The 14,416-nt window shown below is 43.9% G+C and overlaps 1 protein-coding gene across 3 annotated transcripts in view; it reads left to right on the top strand.

Annotated features, from left to right (window-relative positions):
* Positions 1-577: 577 nt before the first annotated feature.
* The window catches only part of KLHL2 (kelch like family member 2), a 35,868-nt gene continuing 22,029 nt past the window's right edge, over positions 578-14,416 (top strand). Inside the window, exons 1-4 of one of the 3 annotated variants that reach the window (XM_081021721.1) lie at positions 578-927; positions 6,658-6,783; positions 9,299-9,405; positions 11,658-11,779. In XM_081021721.1, the coding sequence (XP_080877847.1) occupies positions 899-927; positions 6,658-6,783; positions 9,299-9,405; positions 11,658-11,779 (384 nt within the window). In that variant the 5' untranslated portion in view covers positions 578-898. Of the gene's footprint in view, positions 928-6,657; positions 6,784-9,298; positions 9,406-11,554; positions 11,780-14,416 lie in introns of those variants that run through there. The other 2 variants (XM_081021722.1, XM_081021723.1) reach the window with 2 other exon arrangements.

Here is a 14,416-nt window from a genome sequence, read left to right as displayed (position 1 = left end):
TTACCTTACAGGGCCCACCAACCTGATTCAAAGCTGGACAAGGCTATTCATGGCTGCATCTAAACCTTGAAGCATAAGGAAAAGGGGGTTGGAGAGATACCACACCCCAAACGGGAGGAGCATAGGAGGCAACTCCTAGGGGTCGTGGTCCCTTTGCCACCCCCAATAAAATACTGAAGGGACCAAGCCCCCCCCCCGCCAGTTGATGGGCATTGCCATTCAGATGAGGGGGTGCGCCGCGTCTTGTGATCGATTATGCAAGGCGGGGCTTATTTCCCTCCCCCAGCCTAATATTTTATTGAAGTTTGCACCCCTGGGGAGGAGAGAGTCGCCTTCCACTGCAAGATCCCCCCAGCCTCGCCTTTCCCCTCGCTGCCCCGCTCCCACCCCAGCGCCAGTTGCCGCCATCGCGAGCTGCGCCCGCGCCGCGCCTCCAGGACCGCGCAGGGAGGGGGGAGAGCGCGTAGGAGCCATTCCCTTCTCTCCCCGCCACCCCGCACCAAGTCGCGCGCTGACGTCGCGTCACCCCCCCGCCCCCAATCCTCCTCCTCCTCCTCATGTTAGGATAGTCGGGCTAGGACCCCGGAAGTGCCGGCTTGGCGGAATCTGGGGAGAAAGCGTGGACAGCAGAGGCAGCGGCGGCGGCAGCGGGAGGCAGGCGCAGGAGCTGCAACCCCGTCTGCACTTCGGTGCGGGGCAGCGCCGGAGGAGGAGGAGGACGAGGCGGCGGAGGCGCTGCTGTTGCCGCCGTGGGTGGGGGCGCCTCGCACGCCTCGCCTGCCTCCCTCTGGGCGACCTGCCGGGGGTGTCCCAGCGCTCGCGGCTGGAATGGTGCTGGCGCCGGCGCGCGGTGCCCGCGTTCCCCGGAGAGAGCAGCCCGAGCGGAGGAGCCGCCGCGATGGAGATGCTGCTGCTGCAGCCGTTGGGGTGAGCGGCGCCGGCAGGGCTGGGCGCGCATGGGGGTCCGGGGGGGAGAGGCGCGGCGCTGGGCTGGGCCGCGCGTAATAACGGTGCGAGGGATCCTGGAGAGGGCATCCACCACCACCTCGACAGAGTGTACTTTGGAGCAGGCCTCGGCCCCGCCGCCGGTTGGGAATGCCCAAGGTCCGCTTTTGGGAACGAACGGAGCGGTTATTTCGGAGCCCCGGAGCACGGGCAGAGTTTGTTTCCTGTTCCCCAGAGGCCAGCCCGCAGGCGCCCCAGAGCAAAGGGAGTGGGGTTGGTATATAAGGGTCGCCTTTGGGGCGATGCTCTCGGGCGTGGAAGGGATGCTCCCTGGTCCCACATCTTTGGGTGCTGGCCAAGTGTCTGGAAACAGAAATGCACTCTGGACGTGCTCAGAAGCACTGCCCGTAGAACCTGTAAGTTCCAGGCCAAAACACTTTCTGGAACTGGACCCTGGCCTTAATGTAAATATGGGATGCTTTGAGGTAGCCTGTAGTATAATTTTGTGGAACACTTCCATTCATTCTAAGTGAAAGGGAGCAGCTTTCAGGCAGGCGTTTTCATGTTTGTCTGCCCTTCACACTTACTGGTCTGTATGTGCTCTTTTAAAATCCTAATGTGGGCTGGGGACAAGCTAGCAAGAGAAGAACCAGTTTATCTTTGTTTGTTCTTTTGTTTGAATTAGTAATAATTTTCTATTGAATAGTAGTGTATTTGGCGCTTGCAATGTGCTGGGTAATGTACAGGAATGATGGTTTCTGCCTGTGAGGACTGTAGTTTTGTTCTGCACAATCACTTTAATTCTTTAGCTTCAAATAACTATTCTGTCCCCTGCCCCTCTGGTTTTTGTTCACTACTTCTAACACCCATGTATTGAAAGATTAGGAAAATGCACCCTAATATGTTTCAAATGCTGCTTTGAAAGAGGTCCTGATAGCATTGTGAGTTTGCAGTTTAAGTCAGTGCCCCTCACAGTGAGGTGCTAGAAGTGAAGACCTGTTGCCCATAGCTAAAAGACTCAGCAGGCAGGTTAGAGGATCCTCAAAGGCCCTTCTACTGATGCATGCCCCTGCTGTCAGATGTTAGATGACAGTAAGCGGAGAAAGGGCTTTCTCTGTGATGGTGCCTTGTTCGAGCTTTATGTGTCAAAACCTTATTATCCCAGGCTTCAAACAATTACTGATGCTGCTATCTGAAACTTTGTGATTGTTGCTGTCCTAACATAGAAATATACTGAGTTAGACCATCCGGTCTGGCCATCTCAGAAATGCATATACACTGATGGGCAACAGTTTTCAGGATTTCAGACCCAACCTGGAGTCTTCATTATTTAGAGCAACTACTGTACTGACCTCCTTCAAAGAAAAGTTAACTCAACCCAGAGCCAGCAAGGGTCTGTGAGTGGCTATATTTATTTCCTTGTTTTTATTTTTGGGGGTTGCATATTAATGTTCATTATTGCATTAAGTGGATCTTCCTGCTTTGTAAATAGATTATAAAATAAAATGTCATATTTCCCACTTGTCTGTCACTTTCCACGTAGGTTTTTGGCCTAGCCTGAGTTACCGAAGAGTAAGGTTTTTTGGGGTAGTGGAAATCTCAATAACACAGGAGGAACAGTTTGGAGAGGAGGGGGAGTTGGGAATGAAGCAGACAAGGCAGCTCATTTGCTCCTGCATGATTTGGAGGGAATGGAGAACAGAGGAGAACAGACTATGGGTTGGATCCAGGTGAAGTTAGTTGCACTTAAGCTGCCTAATTTCAGTGACAACCAAATATGACTAATTTGTTCCATTCCATCGATTTCAGTAGGACCTCAGTTCAACTAACTTCACCTGCATCCTGCTATATGTATGAATAAATAACCAGCCTAAATTGTTCAAGAATTACACATCCAAATAATGGATGTAAAGTGCTTCAGGTAATGGTGGGTATCAGCAAAAAAAATTGCCTTAGGTTAGAGGGTTGTGTGATCCCCAAAGATTCTAAGAAGAGTTTTGTTAAGGTTCCTCCAAAGTCCTGTTTCTTGAAGCTAGGAAGGTGAAATGTATTGGAACAAGTTTAAGAATCCGCTGAAGCAATTAATCCAAGGGGAAGCGAGCCTGTTGTTTGTCACATTAGATTGAAGAAGCTCTTCTGGGACAGATAGTTTTGTGCATGATGATAGAAAAGGGGTGGATGGATGAGGTGCATATTAAGACCAGTGGTTCATCAGGTCCAGGTTTGGGGAGCCGTTGGCTCTCCAGTTGTTGCTGAACAGCAGTGTGCATTGTCCTCGGCCTCTAGGCATGCATACTAGGTCTGATGGGAGTTGTAGTTCGGCAATACCTGGAGGGCCAAAGGTACCTCACACCTTATCTAGAATAACATCTTGTTTTCCATAGTGGCCTGCCAGATGCCTCTTAGTGGGTAGGCTTCTAAGAATGATATTCCAAGATTTCTGAGGTCAGTGGAGCTACAGAAAGACATATACAGTGGGACCTCAGGTTAAGTACTTAATTTGTTCTGGAGGACTGTTCTTAACCTGAGGCACCACTTTAGCTAATGGGCCTCCTGCTGTTGCCGCGCCGCTGGAGCACGATTTCTGTTCTCATCCTGAAGCAAAGTTCTTAACCCGAGGTACTATTTCTGGGTTAGCAGAGTCTGTTACCTGAAGCGTATGTAACCTGAAGCGTATGTAACGCGAGGTACCACTGTATATGTGTTGTAAGGGAATGTGAAAGCAGATGCACGTGCCATGTCCCCAAACTAAGAGTTAAGTGTCTGTCTTCTAGTCTAAATGGCAACAGATCCCTTCCGTTTCCTGCAAGGCAGACTGAGCATCTTGGCGGGAAGCGAGGAGCATCCCGCTGGCTGTTGTCTTATAATCAACCATGCAAGCAACACTGATAAATGTTAAGTTGTTTATCAGGCTTGATTCTTGGAATAGTGGATGGAATGAGGTAGAGGTGGGTGCCAATTGTATGTTACCACCTCTTTATAATGAGTTATTGGACCGTTTTTTGAGAATAGGATGCAACACAGTGTAATCCCTGTGTATTAAAAGATAAGCCCTACTGGAAAGGGGGGGGGGACTGGCAAAGAAAATTAGCTGGGGCTCATGTTCTTTGGTGTCTCATAAAGTTTGACTCCTGGCCTTTTGTCATACAAACAGAGCCACTAAGTAGTTAAGAGCAGGGGCACTTCCTTGATTCTTAAAATGGTTTATTGAAGGGGGGGGGGGGTCCATATGTACACAAGCTATCTACCTGTAACTTTCCTTTGAGAGTTTCACAACGATGTGGATTTTCTGGAAACCTTTTCTGTCCTAAATTTTCTGTCCTAAATTAACTAAGATCTACTTCAGCATGTTGAAGATATATTCAGTTAGCAAAGCTATTTTTAAAAAATAACCATGTCATTGTTGGTTTTATGTGCTGTTTGGAGTATTTAATTTTCCACTCAGTAGCCAGAATTATTTGAAATGAAGTGCTTTGTTCAGGAAAACAAGGCACACTTCATGTTGTTTACATGCTATATTCAAACATGTTAAAAACTTTACGTGGAAATTCGTATTTCGATACTTCTGAAATGTTTTTACTTTAAAATACTGTTAAGACATAACAGCTCAGTAGCATACACTTCGTTTACATTACAGTGGTACCTCTAGTTACGAACTTAATTTGTTCCGGAGGTCCGTTCTTAACGTGAAACTGTTCTTAACTAGAGGCGTGCTTTTGCTAATGGGGCCTCTTGCTGCTGCTGCTGCGCCGCTGGCACACGATTTCCGTTCTCATCCAGGGGCAAAGTTCTCAACTCGAGGTAACTCTTCCAGGTTAGCGGAGTTTGTAACCTGAAGCATTTGTAACATGAGGTGTTTGTAACTCGAGGTACCACTGTATTAACTTTTATTGTTAAAAGCTAAATACAGTATATTAATTTGCATTAGAATATAATTTTGGCAGGCTTAAAGAACCATATATAAACAAGGGGCAGTGTCACAAGGCATACTAACTAATGTGTGTAGATGTAGATTTAGGTCTCTTAGCAAATTAAGATAGTTGCTGGGACCTTACCCACACTGTGCTAGCATCTTTCATTTCATTTATTAGACTTATTAGTCGCTTGCTGCTCAAAGTCTTCTATGTGCTCGATCTTGTCCTCGATCTTGTCCATTGCACCTCCTTGCAGTTTGTTGAAGAACTGTTGAGCTTTCAGAAGTTGGGCTGCACTGGGAGGACCTGTAGCTGGAAGCACCAGTTGGGCAAGCAGTGGTGCTTGCTGGATTGATCCACTATAAAAGATCTTAAAGTGGGTGGGATCTCTTCCAGAACTGGCACTAAGCTAAAAGAAGTAATAGAAGAGTAGTCATAGAATTGGAAGGGACCCTGAGGATCATCTATACTGAATTTATATACTGCCCTATACTCATAGGTCTCAGGGCAGTTCTAGTCCAAACCATTGCAATGCAGGAATACGCAGATGCCCTGTATGGGAATCAAACCTGCAACCTTGGCATTATCAGCACCACACACTAACCAACTGAGCTATTCAGGCAGGCAAGCCACAGAAAGGACAGGAAGAGAAAAGGATATTGAGCAGCTGCAAAAATAAAAAATAAAATACCACGCATGTTCCCCTAATGTAATGGACTTGGTGATATATAGAGGCAATTTCCGTAGCATGAGAGACTTTTGGTAACTAGAGGTTCAATGACTAGAAAACAATGTCTTAAAAAAGTTAATAAGAATGATGGTTTGAGCTGATCTATTTTCTTTGAAAGGCCAAGTTTGTCTTCCCCTTGATCTCTTTGGTGCTTGGATACAGACATTTGACAAGAAGGCTCTGCATTCACTGATTGATTGACTCACTTTGTTGCAGACATTCACTGTGACCTTTAGGACTGATTTGTTGGAAGGACAATCTGATCCTGATGCATTTGCACGGTACCTAGTGGCTCAAACTTGTGGAATAAGCCCTGAGCTTGCCTCTCTACTCTGACCTTTGGAACAATTGCTAATATGTGATGTCTTGGGTTACAGAGCAGCTCTATTTGAACATAATGAGATATTGTCAGTGGCCATTCTTGCTGCCTTGATTGGCAGGCAGGGGGAAGTCTCCTCAAATGAAGTATTGTGAGATATCAGGCCCATGTGTCGTCATACTAGCACAGCCCTCCAGATGTTGTGGGACTACAGTTCCCATCAGGCCAAGCCATCATGGTTAGAGATGATGGAATTGCAATCCAAAACATCGGAAGGCAAGCAGGTTTGGGAAGGACATTGGGGCTCATGATTGGTCTATAGTGTATCATTTGCAGGTGCAGGTAAGTCATGGCACTAGGGCTTTTTTCTTTTTTTCAGATTTGGCTAAAGAGCACATCATTTTGACCTCTTTCCTTGCAATCTGTTAGTACATCTTGAGTAAGTATCCGTCAGAGCGACTCCTTTTAACTGGCACTGTTTTGATCTGCTATCAGTAATTTAATCTGATTATATATGGGTATTTTTTGTCTTGGAGCATTTATATGCATGGATCTAAATCGTTCAGAGGTTTGGGTTGTTTGTCCTGAGTGTTGAGGGCCTGATCAAAGCAAAGTTCTGCACCTGGCTTCCTTTCTTCAGGTGGTGATGATGCAGAAGCTGCAGAAATGTAGGCAGTAAAACCTTTGAGCCCATGTTGGTGACAAACGCACCAGCAGACAGTTAATGAACCAGCCTTTCTTACTTGCAGATGTACCAAACTGTGCCAGCAGAAACCTCTGGATCTGAAAGATGATAACACCGAAAAGCACTGTCCTGTTACAGTGAACCCTTGGCATATGAAGAACGCTTTCAAAGTTATGAATGAATTAAGAAGGTACTACTTCTTGATATACACATAGTCTGATTGCTTGTCTGGTCATTCACTGAGCTTTGCCATTGATGGGATGTACAGGCTAGCATCATGTCCTAAGATGGGGTCTGGAGATTCTCTTCTGCATGCACAACTGTCTTCCCCTCAAAAGCAGCTCCCTAAAGAAAGTTGGTTTTCTTTTAGCGGGGCGGGGGGCGGGTTAAGGTGAGTTGCATCTAGATAAACATTTCCATATGTAGAAGCCTACACTTCTGTATCCATTCATGGTGGTAGTTCTGCACCTTAAATGTGGGTTGCTACAAACTCTATGCAAAACAGGTGGGCTGGTTTCAAGCAGTGGGAACTCTGTGGCCCCAAGCTGTCCTCTCCCCTCCCTTCCATTTCCCCCAAAACCCTAAAGCTTACTGGGTGATTTTGGGCCAGCCCTATGGGGCATAACCTGCCCCATAGGAAAGAAAGTTATGAGAACTGTCTTGGGCCGTGAGATAAATCCCATAATCCCTGTTAGGATAGTTGCTGTGACAATAAAGTGTAGACGAAAGATGGGATAGAATGGTAAGAAATGGTTTTGTTTTTGAGCCTAGTTGGTGGTGTTGGTGCAGGGGCACTTCGGGGGCATAGTAACAGCATCACCTGTCACTTTTCTACTCTTTTTGTGTATAGTTCCCACATCCTTTGTTCAAAGTCTTGTGCACCCATGCACAAATGTCTCCCCCTTTTTTGGCTCATGGCACCTTGATTTTGTTTGGAAGTAATACAATTACCGGTAGTTGGTAACTTCTAGCCTGTTTGCATTATGAGACTTCTTCACCCATTATATTCAGGGAGAGATTCTCATACAATGACTGGGGCCAGCCCTGGAGTTGGGGATGGCGTTGTCCCCACTTTGGAAACTTTGTGCCAGTGTGGATATCTGCAGGGATGAAGTCTGCTCATGAGCAGGTGCTGCTCTCCAGAGCTAGGGCAGGTGACTTGCCTCTCCTTAGTTGTTGCAAGAGGACGCTGTCACACATATAACATGTAAACCTGCTTTGTAAGTCTCAGGGTTTTGTGAATAAGCTTGATTAGGACCTGCCATCTTGCGTGGACAAGAGAGTAAACTAGTCTGACATCCACAAATGTGCACAGCTATTCTGTGCACAGACTGCAGTCTACAGTGTGCTGTCTGCTAGGTCTTCTCCCAGCAGAAATAAGGGTCACTGTATTGTGTTCTGCATACATTTCATTCCTCACAACCAGAAATTCCTTGCCCTCATGTTTTTAAACTAAATGTCCTTGAGTTCATTTGCCTCTTTAAAATTCAGTTTGGAGGGACACACTTAATGTTAAACTTCTTCCATTTATAGGCAAATTGAATCTTGGCAAATAGTATGAAACTATCTGTATATTAATAAATTGTTGTTTTGCCTCTCTGAGCTTCACCCATCCTGCAAGTGATTCTGCCATCTGTCTTGCCTCTTCCTGCTTTGAACACACCCCAATAACAAATTTTCCTTCTTTCGAATGGCTTGAATTCAGCTTGGTTTTTTTTATGTTATTATGAAAGTGTTGTTATGTTATTGTTTTGCTGTGTTGTTATGAAATTGTTTTTTTGTAGTGTATGTTTAAAATGCGTCCTGCTTCTTTGTTGTAAGCCGCTTTGAGCTTGGGTGTGGGTGTGGGTGTGTGTGTGTGTGTGTGTAAAAAGTGGCATACAAATAAAATGACTGAATGAGGGATCTAGGGAAAAGGTCCAGGTAGTGAAACCATGTATGGTCCTAATTCAGTGACTAGAACATTGGATCAATATTTTTGAGTTTGAGGTTCATTGTGTGATGTTGGACAGGCAGCTGTCTTTTGCCCTTGGTTCTCCATCTGTAAAATAGGAATACCAATGAAGTTAATAGTTCTTAATAAGATGAAGGTGTGATTAGTGGAGAGCTGCAGATGTGATGCAATAAAAATAAGCCGAGAGAGGCATGTTAATAGTGGCATCATCATTACCAAGAGGAGCAGTAAGCTTCTGGACTTTGGCTGCACTCTCCTCATTTTATTTTTTAAAATGCAGGGGGGTGGGGACTGATATTGGTGGGGTTTAGCAAAACTCCCTGTTCCCAATTGGCAACTTTCATCAACGTGGGTAATGGTTATACTTTTTGAAATGCATCTGGAAATTAAATATATCTTAAAAGCTTATTGGGGAGAGTATATAATATTAGCAGCTTCGTAGCAGGTGCTGTTTAGGAATTCTAAGAAACCAAAAAAATTAATGCAGTTTTTAAATTAGAAGTTAAAACCAGTGCAGTTTTTAAAAGCCTTCCATCGTAATTCAGAATGGCATATGATTGTATCCAAACATAGATGAAAACGTGCTCCTTGATCTCAGGCACCATCATACAGAATTTGGTTATGATATCTCAAGAGGGGTCTGAATATAGAGCACACAAGCAGCTTTCCAAAACAGACAGTAGATGTTTGCTTTCTTCCAGATTCTGCATTGTTCACCACTCATCCTCTTCTTTTCTCGTTTTCTACATAGTCAAAACTTGTTGTGTGATGTGACAATAGTAGCTGAAGACATGGAAATTGCAGCTCATAGAGTTGTGTTAGCAGCTTGCAGCCCATACTTCCATGCCATGTTTACAGGTACTGTACTACTTTGTTTCTTACTTCTTGAAACTATAGCATAGCTAAATGAGTATACAAGGTCAAAACACTGCAGCGGAAATGGAATTGGGAGGGGTTGGGGGGGTGAGAGAGTGTTGAGACATCAGTTGCAATATTTGAAAATGTCAAGCTATTAACAGGCATGGAGGACTTAATGACTTTGCCGTCTTATTGCTGGAGTTCATGTTTTAGTATTCTTTGCATAACTCTAAGTGACAGCTGGACTGTATATCTTGCCGTAAATTATATGCCAGCTGGGGTTTTTCTCCTTTTCTCTCTCTCTCCTTGCACTGCTTATGCTGTGTGTTTAAGGCTGAAATGTTAGTGGGTTTTCAGGACACAAGAATGGTTGCATCTGTCTTTGGGGTTGATGTGCAGATGGCCTTCCAGCTGTTGTGCTCTGAATTCCAAACCACCATGACCAGTGGCCAGGAATGATGGGAACTGTAGCCCAACCTCATACAGAGGGCCACAGATTCACAGTCTCTTCTTTAGATGACTTCAGTGTCGTTTAGGATAAATATTCAGTCAGTCATCAGGAAAGTATTAGTATTGAAGCTCTGACTAAGCCTCCTTTCCCTTTATACTAAAGTTTCTTACGTTAGGAATTCTTATTTTCAGACCAAGTCAATCACTACCTGCATTATTTTGATTCAGGTGTCTTCTTAAAAGATAGATGAAAGAAAAATATGGAGTTCTCATACAAGTTAGAGATTATTCTGTCAGCTTAAATGCTTTTGTTTGATGTGTGTAATCAAATACTAGGTAGTCCATTGTTATGACCGACTGTGGCTGTGGCTGAACACATTCCCTGATGGCTCTGGTCTCCCCTTACACGCCATTTTTATTTAGAAAATTATGATCCATCTTTGGGTCTTCAGAGGGGCCACCATGGTGGCTTTCAGATGTAATACAAGTAAAAAATGGTATATGCAATGGGATAATTAACAATGGCAGGAGGAGAACAGCAAAAAACAACAACCCTCAGTTTAAAAATTCACCTCTGTCTGTCCCATCTTCCATTGCAATTGGGTTATGTGCTCTGGCTTCACAGGCAGGAGTTTTAGCATCTCTGTTGCCTATGTGTAGAGTCTGGGAGTTTTTTGTCCACTCAGAAAACATATTCCAAAAGGACCAAACTATTCACTATCCAGCTAGAATTCTAGTTCGGAGACTATTTCCTTCCTATCTCATCTGTCTTGTTTTGTAATTCTATCCCATACTGCAGGGGTAGCCAATGTGGTATACTCCAGATGTTGTTCAACTCCAGTTCCCATTAGCCTATGCCAGCAGGCAGGGCTGATGGGAGCTGGAGTCTAGCAACACCATGTTGGCTACACCTGCCAGGCACAATGGGCTGTATCCAATTAAGTATGATTAATGTTGGGTACAGCCCAATTACATTGGGGCTGTACTACAGGTTACAGTAGGCTTTTTCCTGCTGTTGAGCAGAAGCAGTCAATCATTATCTTTATTGTGGTCACAGACCAGAGCAGAAGCAGTTAAATATACCTTGGACGAACTTCATTGCTATTAGAGGCACTGGCTTTTTCTGGTCTTGGAGTCTTGTTCTGAATCCTCTTCTCTTGCAAATATTTGTGCTGGCACTGCAGATGGTCTTCATGACCAGCCTTTCAGCCTCCACAAGCTGACACCATATTTCCCTATTTTCTGGCTAGAGGTGAAATTGTTTTGAGAGACAGTGAATCAAATGCTGCTGCGAATAATCCTCCTTGTGGGCTGCTAGAATTTTCTAAGGCAGTTTCTACTGGTATCATTTAAATATATTGAAAGCTGATTGTATCAAGCCGTTATTCCAGTTCGTATGAGTGCTTTGGTGCCCTTTCTGCATAGTTGTCATGTGCTGAGTTTTATGAACCCATGAAGTTTTTAGCCCTGAAATTACAAATAGATATAGACATTTTAGACTGGCATCCAAGGTTTTCACAGTTTTGTGCAGATCATAGCAGGAAGCGTAGCTAAACCTGATAGTTGCTCCATAAATTCAAAATATTTTTCCAGCACTTTGTAGTTTTTATTGGGGATGAGGGGGTGTCTTCCAGAAAGAGACACACTGATCTATATAGCTTCGTTCTGGAGAATAAGCTTTTCCTTTCTCTTCTCTTAGAGGAAAGTTTTTGTGCTGAGGAAGCCACCTGGAACTGCAACATGTTGATGCCAATTGCCAGTATCTGATTAAATTAACAGAGCTATACAACCATGTATTATAGGTGAAATGAGCGAGAGTCAGGCAAAGAGAGTTCGAATAAAGGAAGTTGATGGATGGACCCTTAAGATGCTCATTGAATATGTTTACACTGCTGAAATTCAGCTTACAGAGGAAAATGTACAGGTGAGTAGGAGGATACTGTCAACTCATCCTTTAATGGTATGCATAATGACACAAAAAGTAAGGCACTCCCCCACCCCTATGAGGGTGATGACATTTATTTTTAGCATCTTAGTCATAAGAAGGATGTGTGCTTTTTAATAGCATTTATGTGATCTTATAGCACTTCTTTTTCTTGTTCAAAATAACTGATACAGAACTTGCACTTTAAAGTCACCTGCTGTTTTACAGTCCTCAACAAGCCGTTTAGTAATTGTAGATCAAATATAATGACCAGCCTTGGAAGCAGTTGAGAAAGCAGTGGCTTGAAAGGGTAATGCTAAATACGCTGCATTTGGGTATACATCTTCGCTGATGCATGTCAGAAGCTCTAGTGTAGCAAAAAGGGGCAAAGTTTGAATATGGATGTCAAATATACATATTGGGATCTATCATATTTAAATTGTCATGCATTCATTGCACTCGCCGCTGAAGTGGCCAGCAACTGCTAAATAAATAGCAAATATTTGTTCTGCATTCTGGAGAAGCTCAAAAACACACACAGAGGAACAGGTTTACTAGTTGTCCAGGTTGTTAACTAAATAGGCATAATCAGCCAGCTTTCTAAATGAACTCAGTTGTGGTTGTGGTTATGGTTGTTGTTGTTTTATTGATATATATTATTATATAACAACAATTACAAAACAAAAACAAAACTCAATTTCCCCCCGCTTCCCCCTTCCAGGACGGATCAGTCTGTTTAATTTGCCAAAGTCCAGTCCGTGCCATTCTTCAGGATTATCAGTAAAGCATTTTATTAAAGGATGCCATATTTCAGCAAAATCATCTACCTAATTTGTATCATTCAGTGCATGTCATCTCTTTGTTAATTTATCTGATGCAGCAGTCAACTGTACGTTCTGTTTCCAATGAGAAATACACAGATGTTCCAGTCTCTTCCAATTCTGTGCCACTACTGGGCATGCTGCTACTAAAAGAAAATTAATTGGTTCTTTATAACAGAGATCAGATTGCCCTTCTTTAGACATGATTAATCCAAACTTGGGGTACATTCCGTATGTTGACCTGTAATACAGCTTTTTTCCTGTAAATACCCTCTGCTGAGGGTCAGGGAACAGGTACGTGTGTGTGTGTGTGTGTGTGTGTGTGTGTGTTATGCAGCCTGCTTTGTGCCTCCTAAGCTAGCCTGCTATCTGACTGCAGTAGAAGATACTGTCCCATCACCAGTCGTGAAATAAGATTCAGCCACCAGTCTGGTCAGCTTCTGTATCTGGAATAGAGAGAGGGGTCCATCCCCTTGGGCTGCAAAATGCCTTCGGCCAGCCTGGTTCCTGGCAAAACCTACTGACCTGAAAGCTGATTTCCTTAGTTCAGCAGATAATGATGAGACTTAAAATGTCACAATAGCATTGCCTAATTGTAGCAACAATGTACTTAAGACCCTAGTGCAGTCTTAAACAGAATAATATCCCCCATTTGGGTTGGTACTGCCACATCCTTACTCGCTGCAGAACTTCTATGAGCGATGACTGCTGCAATAGCCATCCCTACAGATTAGGAAAAATGATTGTTCGCTTACCAGAAATCAGATACCCATCTCTTTAGTGATTTGAGGGATTTGGGTTTCACTTTGTGAGCTCTGGTTTCTTACCTTACTAATCTTTCAGGGTACAGTGTTCAGCGTTTACAGTACTCGAGCTCTGCCGAGGTGGTAAATGTCATTGCTTGAACTATTAGGGCAAACTGTGGCATGTAAGAGTAGCAGAGATCTTGGTGCAGCAACATCAACCATTATTTATGGACACTCTTCATTCAGCTTTATATACTGTTTCTGATTCCAGCCTACATGCTGCAATAATAAGCCGTCCAATGTACTGTTATTACATTTCCTGAGTATCCATCTGGATCACAGTATCTAACACAGTATTAATGATGGCAGCTGGTGTAGTCAACCTTTAACTCAAGCTTGTTTCCAAATCTGCCTAAAGATTCTTCTGCCTGGAAGGCCTCTGTGTTTTTCAGTTAGAGTTGTGATGTGGCGCTTTGAGACCAATGTAGGATCATATAATTGTAGAGTTGGAAGGAATCCCAAGGGTCATCTAGTCCAACTGGCCAGTTGCACTGAGAGGAGGGAAAGTGTAGGTCTCGTTTTTAACCGCAGAAGGGGTGCATGACTTGTCTTCCTGTAGCCCTCAAGTGCTTACAAACCACCTCCTTTTAGCTAAGCTTTGATGCTGGAAGTCTGTTTGGGAAAGGGGAAAGTGCTTGTTAAGAGCTGCAGTGAATAGTGGGTGCAGCGAGAGTCCAGCGCCTCTCACCTGTGCTCCTCTTTTTCTGTTAAATTTGATTGCCACTCCCTATGTGAATAGGGGAGAGCCACATGTAAAGCATGCAGAACTGCCAGCATCATATTAATATGGCCCTGAGTGTTGACACAGCTGTTTTTGCATATATAATATACACATGCGCACACATGCATACATACATACATACATACACACATACACACATACACACACACGGTCAGCAAGAGAATGACTTCTGTTATATAGCCATCATTTGGTATTCTGTTGCACTTACAAGTTGCTTCTTCATTTTCACATATTTGAAGTGCTTTGGCCCCACAAAATGTCTTTCCGA

This window comes from Podarcis pityusensis (assembly GCF_964106645.2).
Source record: "Podarcis pityusensis genome assembly, chromosome: 9".
Classification (NCBI taxonomy): domain Eukaryota; kingdom Metazoa; phylum Chordata; class Lepidosauria; order Squamata; family Lacertidae; genus Podarcis; species Podarcis pityusensis.
This window is presented reverse-complemented; position numbering and strand designations above follow the sequence as displayed.